This window comes from Podarcis cretensis (genome assembly GCF_951804945.1).
Source record: "Podarcis cretensis genome assembly, chromosome: 11".
In the NCBI taxonomy this organism is placed as follows: domain Eukaryota; kingdom Metazoa; phylum Chordata; class Lepidosauria; order Squamata; family Lacertidae; genus Podarcis; species Podarcis cretensis.
Window position 1 is genome coordinate 62,704,354 of NC_137180.1, and position 15,415 is coordinate 62,719,768.

A 15,415-nucleotide genomic window follows, 5' to 3' on the forward strand; every position below is an offset into this window, starting at 1 on the left:
CCCAGCACGTTGTTTGGTGTGTTTGTCAGTTGGGGGCCCAACAAAGAAGATGAAACATTTTCTTTCTTTTTTTAAGAGTACCTGCCAACTTTCCTCTGCCTGGACGTGTGTGCTTCGACACAAAGAGAGGGGGAGAAACATCCAGAAATTCCGCACAACATGCCAACTCACATAACGAGGCGAGAAAAAAAGAAACGAGACAGATAAGAAAGGGGGAAATCCACCTTGATAATTTATTAAATTAAAACATTGCATGTGTTTATTTTTAAAGATCCAATCAAGTTTCAGGTAGTACTTACCAAACATAACCCAAGAAGTATTTTGGAGGGTGGGTGGGGAGGGGTGATTGTTTTTACAGATCCATTTCTTACAAAGTGCACATGTGTGTTGGGGGGAGACAAAGACGAGAACAACAACAACAACAACAACAGGCCATTGTGGCAGAAGCAAAACTCAATGCATGAAGAGCCGGACAGCGCAAGAATAGCTGCTCCAGGACCATTCTGATTCTACCCAGCAAGGTTTACGTGGAGTAAATCTTGGACAGAGTCCTCCCCTTTGCACTTTGCTGTCTCTGGTTGATGCTTTCAGCTACAGGAACTAAACTGCACAGGGACAGCACATAGCTGTCAACGTTTCCCTTTTTTAAAGGGAAATTCCCTTATTCCAAAAAGGATTCCTCGCAAGAAAAGGGAAAAGTTGACAGCTATGCAGCACTATGAGACTTCCTGGGCTAGTTTAAGTTTCGATTCTCTTCTATTGCTTGAGCAGACAGAAAAAAACAATTTCCACCCACAACCGCTGATTTTGGTCTTTGATAGTCACTGATCTCCCCCCACCCGGTTTTCCTCTGAAGCTGTAAATATTTTTTTAATAACTTCAGCTTTATAAAGCCTTGTGACAAAATGCCTTTGGCTTCCAGAAAGGATTGCAAGTTGAGGCGAGGATGTACATATGAAGCAGTCGGCGTAGTGAACATGCAGACACTACGGCGCCTGAATGGGGCATTTTCCATAATGTGCTGTCAATGTGCAGAGTCTCCAAATTATGCTGGGAAATGTGCAGACGAAACACCTCACCTTGCCCAGCCTTCATGCATTTTCCCTTGCTTAGCCACATTCACCAACTGACGTCTTGGTGGGTATCCTCACTTATGCAGGTTATGCAGATTGACTGGACAATGTACAACGTTCCCGGTTGATGCTGCTCACATGTGCACAAAGGCAAGCACTGATTCAGTGTCTCCACTGAATCCCACGAGCTGCCATCTGTACACTAAAATGGCAGCCACCCTAACTGACTGCATGAACTTTTGAACAATTGAATTTGGAGCGCTTGGCCCAACTGTGCAAACAACCCTCTTGGACCCTCCTATTCCTATTTTTAAAATATTTTTTATAAAGTGCCTCAGAGACAGGTTTTTTCCTATGCGTGAATTTTAGCCATTATGGATAAGGGTTTGAAGTTGAACCCTTGACAATGGTCCTTTCAAAAGACATTGATGACCAAGGTACAACTTGACACAAAAATCAACAGCATTAATCCGACCTGTTTATCAAGAGCTTTATCGAAAATCCTAGATTCAATATTAAAAGAGGTTAAATATTGGCACTGGCTAAGAACTGGAGACAAAAAAATCACTCTGACAGAGAGAGCTCTGGAATGTAAATCTGAAGGCACCGCTTAAGGTTGATAGTGGCATCTTAAAAAGGCAAGCAGAGGGGCAACCAGGCAAACAAGAGAAGGCTAGAAATTAAAAGGGGAAATTATTGGATTCATTCCTGAAGAGGGACTGTCTAAAAAGGAGAGGGGGGAGAGAGAGCTTAGGAAGAAATCCTGTTATTTTACGTTGCATTCGTTCTCCTGTTTTTGGGTAGCTCCTATGTTAATATGAATCGCTGTGCTCAAATGACAGAAATATAATAAAAATGTCATGATCTGAGCTGGAGGGCAGCGATATGCAGCTCTAAAGACCATCTTGCCTAGTGAAACTAGAGACCGTGACTGTTTCTGAGCTGAGGCAGAAATAGCAGCAAAAAGCCCATAAGGTGCCCCGTTCCTGAACGCTAAAGGCCAGCATTCAAGGAATCAAACGATCCACGCATTACTGCGACACTGGAGGAAGCCCTAAATCTGCAGCATTTTTAAAGAGTTCAGTGTTTCCTACTTGGACCTGTTCATTTCTTCCTATAGTGCATACCTGATCCTTGGGTCAGTGGAAGAACTTCAGGCTCCCTTCAACTTTGCTAAAAGCAGCACACCAAAAGAACTAGAACCTGTGCTAATCCCCATGGGGAATGTCACCTTGTGATCTGATATGGGGTGCTGAGACGTCCCTCCGCTTGCAGAATTAAGGCTATGGATAAGGGACCCTCCTGCAAACTTAGGGGGGGGGGCGGAAATAGCAGCTTCCCAGCCCACCTCAAGGACATAAGCAGAGAGGAAGGCAAAGGCCGGGGGAAGAAGGGGAAGAAGGAGCATGTCAGAACTGACGTCCGCCCTGCCTAAAGCTGTCCGTTTCCCTTTGCAGCACATGCAAGAAGGAGGTGCACGTTTTTCTCTTGCTCCACCTTTGGGCTGCAGAAAGGGGAGTTTCAGAGTCGGGCTTCCATGAATTCATGCCTGTGGCTTCTGTTCTGCTAAAATACGAACGCTGCATGTGATTGTTGATTCCTGCAATCCGCAGCTGTTTCCACTAATCCCGCACATTTCTTTAAATAACTGAACGTGCAACTTTTCCGGGGGGGGTAGCATATTTTAAAAACAAAATGAAATAAGATATGGCACAAATGATTAAAGCCAGGAGGAGGAATGCACGTCACATGTGGCAAATGGGATGAATTACTGATTTGTCTTTATTTACAACACCTAGGAATGGGTAGGGGGTTAAAAATAGAAAAAACCGGAGTGGGGGTGACCTCAGAGATAACACTCCATGAGCTGGTCTCACCCTGTAGCACTTTTCAGCATGGAGGAGTGGAGAAAAAAAATAGCAGGTTAGGCTATCAAAATGCCTGATTTTGTTCACACAGCTTAGCTGTAAGGGGCATGCTCTCTCAGTAGATATTCTATGTCCAATACACCCTTAAAGAAAAACGGAGTGAGAGGCTTATTTCGTAAGAGATTCATTAACTGAGAAATGTCCATTAGTGTTAAGAGAAGGCTGCCGGTTACCCATCTTCTACCCCCACCCCCGTTAAATGGCACAACACAGAATCTGACAGACGGTGCTGGAAATTCATTAGCTAAATATATAGGTAGCACCCTCAATTTTAACAGGCTACTTGGAAAAAAATGATAAAAGTTGGAATGTGCTTTTGTGTATGAGCAAGCAATGAAGCTCTGGGAAACTGGTTTTCACAGCTAAAAAAATAAATCAATAATGAAATACTAATCCCTTCCACAATGGCATGAATTTCTTTTCCTTTAAAAATTATTACCTTGTAACCGTGCAGAGAAAGAGCCCAGAAATGTCCTGCTTACACTTCGGCCAGTCTGCTTGAAAGGATGTTTTTTAGACATGATTTGGAAATTGGGATGGGGAACTATCGTGTTAAGTTTTTTCTAAGGGGTGGGGGGAGTTAAGGAGACAATCATTCGTCAATCAAATAATTTAAAAGCAATATCCCGATGTGTAAACATGCCCATGTTAGAAAGGGAAGACAGGTCCTTGGGTCTACCCGGAAGGAAAGGCTGCAACCACTGGGCCCCTCAAATGAAAAAGATCTCCTCCAGAATGCGGCTCTCCTCTAGCTCAGCCATGGTCCCATTCATGGCACAAGTCGGGCTCTGGTTCCATCCAGGCTTCCTCCACCTCCTGCTTTGAGGCACAATCACTTGGCTCTGGTTGCGGCTTTCACTGTAGTGATGCTGAAGCCCTGGGCTCATTGCTTCCACCAGGTCAAAGAGAGAGGACTCGTACCTGGAAGGAGAGAGGACAGGAGAGACTCTATTAAACACACAATGTTCTTGCGGTCCCAGTAGACCAGAAGTTTAACGTGAGTCAAAAGTGTGATGCATCAGAAAGAAACAGCTAATGCAATTCCAGGCTGCATCAGCAGAAGTCTAGTGTCCAGATCAAGGGAAGTAATAGTCCCACTCCATTCGGCCTTGGTCAGACCACACCTAGAATACAGTTCTGGGTGCCACAATAAAAGAGGGATATTGACAAGCTGTAGTGTGTGCAGAGGAGGGTGACCAAGAGGACCAAGGGTCTGGAAACCAAGGAATGGCTCAGGGAGTTGGGGATGCTTAGCATGGAGAAGAGAAGACTGAGATGAGAGCCATCTTCAAATATCTAGAAGGCTGTCAGGTGGAAGATGAAGCAAGCTTGTTTTCTCCTTCTCCAGAGACTAGGGCCTGAACCAATGGATTCAAGTCACAAGAAAGGAGATTCCCACTAAGCGTTAGGAAGGACTTTCTGATGATAAAACATGTCTGATAGTGGAATGGACTCCCTTGGAAAGTGGTGGAATCTCCCTCCTTGGAGGTTTTTAAACAGAGCTTGGGTGGCCAGGGATTTTTTTTGCTGCGATTCCGGCATTACAGGGAGCAGCAAGAGATGATCCTTAGGATCTCGTCCGACTCTACAATGATACTATAATTCTAGGAACAAGCATAGAGGTAGGTAGAAGTTTGTCAGTAGTCTCAGATATCACTGCCCAATGGAAAGCTGTTACTCCAATGCTGAACACTTCCAGGCTGCAGAGAAGTGCAAAGATCCACTGAAACTGGCAACAGAAATGGGCAGTAGAAGGCTAGAGAGAGGCACAGCAATGGCTCTGAACACACTTGCATCTCTTAAGGATTCACCTTTGCATGTGAAACTCCAGAAATGACTTCTACTCCAGCCTTAGCCCACCTGCTGCAACTTCCACCAGTGGCAGTCACAGAATATGGCAAAGGCTGCATCATCTCTTCATGCAATTCCATCAGGCACAAACAGTAGTCTGGATGTATCCTTTCAAACCAAGGATTAGTTTGCGGGGGAAGAGAGAAGAGGAAAAGTCACTTGCAGGCCAAGCTAACACGCCATGCCTGTGTTTCAGCTGCAAGCCAACTTGGAGTTAATTTCTGCTGTAAGTTTATCTAAGTTTTACAGCATTTCAGCTATCGGGAAAATTAAATGATTTGGCAGATTACAAGAGCAGCAAATGCAGCAAAGATTATTTAAAAGACCAGGCATTGGAAATCAGTCTATTTGACATCAGGGCTCTATATGCAAGAAAGCAAACGCGCTCCGCTCAAACGACCTTATCTGATGGAGAGACCTCTCCTTTCGGCTATTTAGTGGTTAATCCCCCGATAATACAGTTTGTCCTGGCCTGTTAAGGTGCCATCAGACAGCATCTGGCTTCAGGCAACAGAGCTCACCGAGCCAATTTCCTCCATGCTTATTTCTAAGGAAATATTTTTAAAGGGAAACTGCCAACACGCTCTGGCTCCAAAATGGATCTCCCTCAGAATGAAACTTGACCATATATTGAATACAGCAGCTGCTACTGCAGTTAGCACTGTGGTTTTGAAAGGGACCAAATTGTGAATTTTCTAGCACAAGCCTCTGATTTAGAACAGGATACCTGCTCCTAAATGGGACGCAGGTGGCGCTGTGGGTTAAACCACAGAGCCTAGGACTTGCCGATCAGAAGGTTGGCGGTTCAAATCCCCGCGATGGGGTGAGCTCCCATTGCTCAGTCCCAGCTGCTGCCAACCTAGCAGTTCGAAAGCACGAAGTGCAAGTAGATAAATAGGTACTGCTCCAGCGGGGAAGTAAACGGCGTTTCCGTGCGCTGCTCTGGTTCGCCAGAAGCGGCTTAGTCATGCTGGCCACATGACCCGGAAGCTGTACGTTGGCTCCCTCGGCCAATAAAGCAAGATGAGCGCTGCAACCCCAGAGTTGGTTACCCGCGTCCCTCAACTTTGGGGTAAAATCATATAAAAGCTCAACTACTTGGTTAGCCCTTTGGTCGGCCCCCATGGCCCTTCACTTCATCAAATCTTGCCCTCTTTCAAAAAAAGTTTGGACACTACTAGGGATTGAACCTGCAACCTTTGTGTTAACAGCACCACGCTCTAACCAACAGAGCTATATCTCCTCCCATGGAACTGCTGCTCCACTGGGAAGATGGTGTTGGTCCATGGAGCAAGTTCTACCCAGCTGGCCACGCCCCCCATGTGTGTGAGCCAATTAGATCCTTCCCCCTGCCCTCTTTTGGAAACTGCATTAGCTGGGAGAAATTTTAAAGGACACCAGCCTCTCATACTGAGTTCTGCTCCATGTGCAGCAGACTGGCTGAGGAGATGATGGGAGAGGAAGAGCAGAAGAGGTTTTTAAATACTGGTATGTGTGTAGGGAATGGGTGGGAAGAAGTCTGCACAGAAACGCTTCAAGCATTTTTTGACAGCTAACCAGTGGAAAACTGCACAAACTTACTATTATGAAAGTGCAACCAGACACATCGTTTGTACATTTATCTGAAACAGCTTCAACTCACAATGAATATATTGATATTTGGGGAATATGATGCTGTATTTTGGATGCATTTCCGTCACTAAGTGTCAGCATAATGTGATGCTTCATGAACACACTACAATAGTTTTTTATATTTTTTAAAAAAACCAACCCCTATATTTAGCTGCATTATATTTTCGTCTTGCACCACCTGGCTTAAATAATAAAATGATTTTGCTCCAGTATGCAGAAAACGGCACAATTTCAAGCCAATCTGATATTTGGTGGAGTCAGTAAGAATTCTATCACTAGGCAAAAGTAATGAGATTTATTGGCGTCATAAATGCTCCGGCAGTAAGATATATGTATATTTCCTTAAACAAGCAGTGTCAGATATTATTTGATCATCATGTTCAGTGATATCTTTTCATTTACAGTCTCTGAAAATTTATTCTTCAACCATAAATGTCTAGAAAACACACAGCTCTGGTTCTTTGAAAAGGTGATGGCATTTCAACAAAACGTTCGCGCAATATGGCATCGGAGATTAGTAACTGTAGAGGTTTGCTTTTATTTAAGCGCATGTTCCCAATGAAATAAAAAGGTTTATGTCAGAAATTTGAGTGGAAACATAAAAATAAACCTCCAAGTGATTTATTAGTGGTACACGAATTGCCTTTGGATTCAAGCAGGCTTTCCGACTGATATAATGCTGCTTTGTACTTCTAACACACCTTCAGCTCCCAAGTACTTTACAAACATTAATTACAGATAATAAAACGCTTATGATAGTGTGTGCCGGTTTTACAGAGCAGGAAGCCAAAGCTTTGGTTGCTTAAATCACATGTTTCAGTCAACGGGGATGATTCAAAGCCACAGACGTCCCAGTGTGGAAAGTCTGGGAGAGGAAAGAGCATGGTGTGCTCAAAATATGTTTTCTACTCTTCCACCAAATGAAAATCAGGGCAGGGCTTTAAAAGACGGCACCTATCTTGCCACCATCCTCTTTCTGAGATATTTCATAACTGATGTCTTGCTTCATGAGGAAGAGTACAAGTTTTTCCAACATCAAGACCCAATTGTGACTTTGGAAAGAGAGATAGAATGATTAAAGAAGTGAGTTTATAAATAAAATGACACATATGTGAGTCCAGTTTTCAGAGGCTGGTACACAGGCTATTTCATGGCCCATGAAGCCACCAGTATCTCAATTGCCACTATGATTGTGTTGGAATTCTGGAAGCCAAGATTCAAGGCTACTCTGTGGAATTAACCCCTTCATGCATTAATGAGGCTCAAGCATGCTGCTTATATGAGGCTGGTCATCCCTTCAGCATGTTTCAACCTGCCCTCTTCCTCACACCAGTGGCTGTGATTCAACCTTTGAGAGCTCTTGTGCTGTGTGTCAAGAAGGGGGCATCAAGGTTTAGCTGGAAAGCAGCAAGTGGTGTCATCGATATTCAGAGCCAGCTCTTGCATTTAATAAGTAAACAGGTAAAAAACCAAAAGCCAACTGCACTAGTCACTCATTACTTGCTAAATTCTAGTTCCTCACTAAAGTGGTGATTCTGCACTTGGGCTGTGCTAGAGGATCATGTGACTGAATGCTCTCTCTCACACACTTCTCCCTGCACACTGAAAATTAGCATCAAATGGTCCTAACCCTGCCTTCTTTGTGACATGATAATTTTCTATGAGAAAGGATTAAAAGAAAATGTATGGGAAAGCATACTGCTTTACCACCCTTCATCAGAATTGGGCCCCAGCCTCATAGATATCCACATTTTAACCTTGCTCCTCCTCCCGATTTTTTTAAATTCATAAAATACATCAGCAGAAGTCTAGTGTCCAGATCAAGAGAAGTCATAGAACCACTCTATTCTGCCTTGGTCAGACCACACCTGGAGTCCTGTGTTCAGTTCTGGGCACCACAATACAAGAAGGGCATTGGCAAGCTGGAATGTGTGCAGAGGAGGGCAACCAAGACGATCAAGGGTCTGGAAACCAAGCCTTATGATGAACGGTTGAAGGAGCTGGGTATGTTTAGCGTGGAAAAGAGGAGACTGAGACGAGATATGATAACCCTCTTCAAATATCTCAAGGGCTGTCACAGGGGAGAGGGAGCATGTGTGTTTTCTCCTGCTCTGGAGGGTAGGACTCAAACCAATGGCTTCAAGTTACAAGAAAGGAGATTCCGACTAAACATTCGGAAAAACTTTCTGACAGTGAGCGCAGTTCAGCAGTGGAACAGACTCCCATGAGAGGTGGTGGACTCTAACTGAGGTTGGATGGCCATCTGTCATGGATACTTTAGCTGGGATTCCTGCGTGGCAGGGAGTTGGACTAGATGACCATTGGGACATCTTCCAACTCTTAAGGTTTTATGAGCCTATTCTATGATAAAATACATGGACAATGACTTGCAGGACTCAACCATGTTTCCCTTCAATGTAAGGCCAGAAGTGAGCCCAGAGAGAGGTTTAAAGGCATCAGCTGCAGGACCACCAGGACCTAAACAGCAGCAATCTCTACTTTCCCTTAAAAGTTCCAAAGGGAATTCTTCTATCTGTAGAGGCGCCAGTGCAAAATATATGAGGAATCACCAGCTTTATGGTGTTGTGTACATATTCTTAATATTTGGCAGTGGCAGAGAGAACACAAGAGATGGATATAAGTGTTGGGGGAACCCAAATCCAAGTGCTTTCCTTCCCACAACCAAGATCAATCCTTACGACTCAGTTAAGCACACAGTGCACTATCCCTCCCTTTCGCTCCCAGCATTAACACCCCTCGACACCTGAAGGCTGTTACTGCGCCTCTCCCAATCACTGTTTCGCAGGCTAGACGTATTTTATCGCTCCCCATACATCAACACTTCCTAGCCTGGCGATATCTCCTCTGAGCGGCTGCCTATTTATCATCGCTCCCTTTGGGATTTCAGTGCCCAGAGATGAGGACCAAACTCCCCACATGCCCTAGAACAGTCTCGGGAATGCACAACTCTGTGTTCTCTCTCTCTCTCTCTCTCTCTCTCTCACTTTTCTGAGGCCAAACAGCATCAGATTCTTTTGTGGTTGTACAGCATCACAAACTGATGACCAATTTTAATCTATGGCACCACTGAAGCATAATACATCACAGCCCACTGTAAAACCTGACGTGCAGCTCTCACAGGCTTGCCGCCCGTGGGGTCACTGGCAATAAAACCGAGGCTTGTAACAATGCCATCGGAGACAACTGTCTTTCGCAGGCACCGGAGAGGGAAGAGCCAATTTTGATATTAGTGTTGCAGTCTTATGAACCCGAAAAGGCAGCGTTTGGTGTGGTTACAGGGCAAATGCTTCAACGTGAGAGGCCTTGGCTGAAAAGAGGCTCAGCTCTGCTGGAGCGTTTGGACTAAGGCAGAGAAAGTGATCTGGGCAATAAAGGGATAGTGCAGAAGTTTGCAAAAGAATGAGTGTGCAACACATACTTGGCTGCTCAGTATTAATAAAGGCCATCACCTGCAGCAGCAGCAGCTTCCAACACTTAAAGAAGTTAGCACAAAATCAGATTAAAATGGAAGCACAGGTGATTGGCTCCATCGCTTTGCTGAGCTCAGTCTTGGCTGCTGAAAGGCAGCCCATCCACACCAACACACACAGGTGGTACAACGAGGCAATGATTGGATGTGCCAATGAATGATGTCTTCCATAGCGCCAGGGAATGACCTGATAACAGGTCCCTCAATGAAGCTGTTTGATAAGAGGTTCAGGGCTGACAAAAAAGAGCAGTACTTCTCCAATTCTCTCCAGCTCGGGCTGGAATGAAAGGGGGAAGGCGTGTGTAATCTTCAGCCGCTCACCAAAGTGGTACTTTGAAAGAAGAAGCCCAGATGCAAGCTGACAGAACTACATGAATCAAGACAACAAACTCTTGCTTTGTAAATCTCCCAGCACCGCAGCGATGTTTTCTTTCTGCTTATTAGCATGCACTTTGGAGAGCTCTGGGAACCTCTGGATGGGCATTCAATCCCGTTTACACAGCTGCATTACGGAAACATGCATTTGGCATCAATAATTCAGAAACACTTTGTTTGAAAGTTTAGATTTGGGGAAACGCACATGAAGCGCACGCTTTTAAAAACAGTTTATGTATCCTAATAATAACCAAGTCACTCTATTTTTAGCGTGATTTGAACAAAAGCATGTGATTAGGTAGATGAAGCTTACACACAGGGAGATATCTAAAACACGATGAGGTTTAGAAGTCTCCATGATCGGTTAAACAACTTCAGGATAGGAGGGAAGGCATGGGATCTAGAAGACCTTCACACAATTACCTATCTCAGAAATCCCTGCCTAACATATCCAGTAGATCCATATCCATCCATGCCTCATATTTCCAGGATCCTTCCATTTGTTTTAGGTGAAAAGGTTGCAGAAATTGGATGTGTGTCCTTATGTCCCAAACGCTCTCTCTCCTACTGTGCAGAGTATTCTTCCAGGAAGACAATGATGTTAACTGTTCGCAAATCCCCCCGGGTCTGCGTCTCTTTGCTTCTATATACTTTTGGCTCCTGAATGTGCTGGGCTTTCTCTTGCCCTGGTTCAGTCTCAGCAACTCTTCTCCATGCAACTCCTCTCATTATACTTTCCCCAAATTCTTCCCCCTCCTGAGGCATCCTAGCCTTCACTGTCACGTTTCCTAGCCCATCCCAACAATCAATTTCCCCCACTATGCCACAGGGCAGGATCCAAACACAATCTATTGGCTTGAACACAGTCTAGAAGGGTACAAAATGCATGCCAAGCTAAGCTCCACGTGCACCTTCTCCATGGCAAAAGATCTAGAAAATAAAAAGAGCCAGCTGGATCAGACCAAAGACTTATCAAATCCAGTATATGGTTACCAGATTTTTTTCAATGAATCTGAGGACACTCTTTCTTTTTCTTTCTTTCTTTCTTTTTGAAGATGAGCAGCAACAGGGAATCAGTAGTGGGGATGGTGAGGCAAAAGACCCTGGGCCCAAGCACACATGCATATTGTATAAAGGTGCAAAGCCCTTCTTTCGCACCCTGTGAAACATAAATGCGCGACGTTTTTAAAAAACTGGGCAATGGCGTGCCGCCCGCCCGTGACTCCCGAGCCTCCCCCGATCTATCAAAACAAAGGGGGCAGGAGATCTGTACCGCTGGATGTCCCTGGTTCCCCCTCGGCAGCGGCGGAGGCAGCGAGCAGCTCCTGAAGCCAGCCAGAGCCAACTGCACTACCAGTTGCAAATCTGGGGACATTCCAGGGACGAAATTTGTCCGGGGACAGATTTGCAAATCTGGAGACTGTCCCTGGAAACCAGGGACATCTGGTAACCCTGACCCAGTATCCAGTTTGCCAGGGCCCAACCAGATAACTCTAGCACCTACAGGCAGGCGTCTTTGGGTGTAAGGCACAAATTCAGTGCTTTTAAGAAGGCTCCAGCTATAAATGAAATGTCACAGGATACAGGTGGTGGCTGGGGTGGGCGTGGGGGTGGAGCAGTGTGAGTCCCCTGCCATCCAGAACAACTGCAGTACAATTAACAGCGTAAGCTTTTTATCGAACACTCCCTCAACAGAGAGGAATGCAAAACAAGAACAGGATGTTTGGGGGGGGGGTCCCCATGTCACCGTCTTCATAAAGCCTATTATCAGCATTCCCGCTGCCCCTCATTTTTTGGGGGGGGGGTGGAATAGGAATACATTTGTGGAATATGTATTACTTGCTTTGCACCAACATTTCACGTAGGCTCACCCCAAGCTGGAATGAGAAAGACGCCAACTTCCCAATTGTAAACTTCTATGGTTCTGAAGTTGGAGTGTCAATGCTGCCTGGAGGTTAGTTTCCCCACCCAGCTGCCCTAAAGACCCATTTAATTAGCAAAGAGTGTTAGCTCCACATTTCTGACATACGGAGGCCTCCAAGAAAACATGACTCAAGCCAATCCAAAATGAATGTGACCCTTCCGTGCCCATAGGAAGAGAGAACAAAAGACTGCGAAGGCTGCAGGCCGTGAAATTAAAATGTTCACAGATACAGTGAAGTAACAATGCCATGTTACGGGGGGGGGGGGAGAAACGTCTTGGAGGTTTAAGTGCACAGCGAGAACGAGAGAAATAATTTATGGGACAAACAGAAGGAAAAATGGAAATTTCTCACTGCGGATTTCTACTCCCAGGGGTTTCTGGAGGGCAGTCCTGGAACTTCATATCCAGGTCAGGATTCCGGAACAGAAAGCCATGTTTGGTCTGTGCTCTGTGACACCTTTTCTCTGAATGCTGCCCCTGCACATGCCAAGGATTTGATCTCCCACGGCTTGGAAAAGTGGGGACGCCCGCATGGTTGACCAACAGTTTTCCAGTGAGCGGAAACATCAACTGAATGCCACCAAGGTGGAAACAACCCATAGAGGATGCGCTGTAAGCCCCCCAGGAGGTGGAGACTTCCCCAGCACCATACAGTGTTTTTAAGCCAGTGTGATAATGAGATAGAAGAAACCTGCCTAGACGTGCCCCCTACCCCCTCGGAAACAAACAATGCCCCCAACGTCCAGAAACACAAAGTCCTTTCAAGACAGAAATAGACATCTAAGTTGCACCAATGCTTTTTCTGGGAAGATGAAGGATTTGGAGAAAATGGCAGAGGGACTACCTCTTGGGACTTATGGAACAGTGAAGTGATTTTGGGGACAAATGAAGGGTCCTGCAAGAGAATTGATACGTTGTAAACTGCTTAAAGGCCTGCTTTGGTATTAAGTGATATAGAAATTGAGCAATAAAATAATGATGATGATGATGATGATGGGAAGTTGCACCTGATGACCTTCTGGATAAAACGCTGCCTGCATGATACAGTGTTTGTCAGCAAACCTTTTTAAATGATGGAATTTGTAGGAATCCTCTGGATTCCTACAAATTCCATCATTTAAAAAGGTTTGCTGACAAACACTGTATCATGCAGGTAGCGTTTTATTTCCTCAAGTGAGAAGATCTCTGGGCTAATAAATTGCAGTGCCGCTCATAAGTTATGATGCTGCTGAAATGAGATTGACAGGCACACGCGCCGTCTGCAAAATGCATTTACTGTGTCCAACTGCAGGGGAATGGGATTAGAATGCAGCCCCCAACCCTTTGCCCAAAACAGCGGGAGAAGGGTAGGAAGCGAGTTCAAAACGCACACAAAGAGAGAACTCCTGGCAATGTGAGGTGTAGGCAGAACTCATCCTGCTGGAAAATCGCCCGAAAGAGAGTCAGTCTAACAGTGCAAAGGTCATTTCTGACAAGGCATGTTTTTCACACCCTATTGATCCAAGACAGCACATAAGGGGGAAGAAAACACACCGCTGAAATGTGCCCGTGTTCTGTCTGCTACACATTTAATAAAATCTTCAGGGCTCCGAGCTTATTACATTCTTCAAACTTTTACTCATTTCATCCCAGTGATTTCATTAAGTTAGATGGCGACATCTTTATTAAAAAAATAATCAAAATTGAAATGTTTCAATAAACCCAATTTTGGTTTTAAGTAGTAAAAGATGATTCAATGCAGACGAAGCAAAAATGAAAGTTAAAAAGTACAATAGCATTAGAGGGTTTGAAAACCTCTTCTTTAAAAAAAAGGAGGAAGAAGACTTTTAAGAAAGCCCCAAAGGAAATAAGGGGCTTTTTGGAGGTTGGTGTTTCTATTCATTGACCCTGCTGAGAAAAAAGAACAAATTTCACACACGCACACACCTTAACAAGTTACTCTTGCTAACTATTCTAGGCATGCATGCATCAAAATCTTGCCACGTTTATAAGACAGAAAGAAGCAAAGGAGCTGAGGAAAAGAACACAGGTAATTCAGCATCAAGCAGAAACCGCAGGAGCAACAGCAGTGCCAGGAAACACATGATATTTGTGCAAATAATAAAATCTGTTCCAAATCCACCCAAATCACCAACTTTCAATCGCTTTCCTTTCAGTCTTGGGGGGCAGGGGCAACCGGTTTGTGCGGTGTTTTGTATTAAATTAGCAAGCACAAAAAAATACATCAAGCCACCTTAGTTAATGAGAAGGGGTGAGGAGAGGAGAGGAAAAAGAACAACTATGGTACAGTGGATGTAACACAGTATTGGAAACACCCAAATCCAGAGCAGGCATCATACAGAGACTGCCAAAATGCAACACACAACCACTGCCTCTCTCTATGTGTTATATGGAGACAGACAGACAGACAGACAGACAGACAGACAGACAAACAGAGAGAGAGAGAGAGAGAGAGAGAGAGAGAGAGAGAGAGAGACCCAGTTTGCACGTCAAGGTAAACCACAGTTAATGGCTTACTATGAATGCGCAGATAGATCTTGCTTTGGTTCCTGCCCTAGCACGAGTGGGAGCAAAAATATTTCGGAGAACCAGAACAGCAGCAACCGTCATCAATTCACGCCCCCAAAGCCAAGTCTAGACCAGGACAGGTCTCTGATCCATAATTGACTTCTGCTCAACGATTGAAACTAAGACCCTCACGTTGAATCTGACCATGGACTAACATGAACTTGTCTCTACTTATCAGCTCTTATCTCTAATTCTGTAATGAATTATTGTGTTATACATATCTTCATGAGTTTGAGTTTGTATTTTTTTTATAAATAATATTTATTAAATTTTTAAAGGTTACAAAAAGAAAGAGTAAAAACACCATATCAAACAAAAACAAAACAACGCATCACAATAAGAAGAAGAAAAAAGAAGAAGAAAATCAGCTAATCTTCCCATAACTTGTCTTTCATTTGCTTGTTTCCTTGACCTCCTCACACCTCCCTTTTTTTTGTATTCTAGTTCAGTTGACTATTTCAGCAAATCCTTCCCATCTTTTCCACTTTTTGTTCTGTAATTTATCTTAATATATATTAACTTTACTTTCCCTCCTTTCACCAATTAACAGTCTATTTTTTCCTAAACCCTTATA

The 15,415-nt window shown here is 44.3% G+C and overlaps 1 protein-coding gene across 8 annotated transcripts in view; it reads right to left on the bottom strand.

Annotated features, from left to right (window-relative positions):
* Positions 1–204: 204 nt before the first annotated feature.
* The window catches only part of KIAA1328, a gene marked incomplete at its 5' end in the record, with an annotated part of 249,014 nt that continues 233,803 nt past the window's right edge, over positions 205–15,415 (bottom strand). For all 8 annotated transcript variants that reach the window (XM_079994888.1, XM_079994893.1, XM_079994889.1 and 5 more), the window contains one exon: positions 205–3,922. In XM_079994888.1, the coding sequence (XP_079851014.1) occupies positions 3,712–3,922 (211 nt within the window). In that variant the 3' untranslated portion in view covers positions 205–3,711. The remainder of the gene's footprint in view (positions 3,923–15,415) is intronic.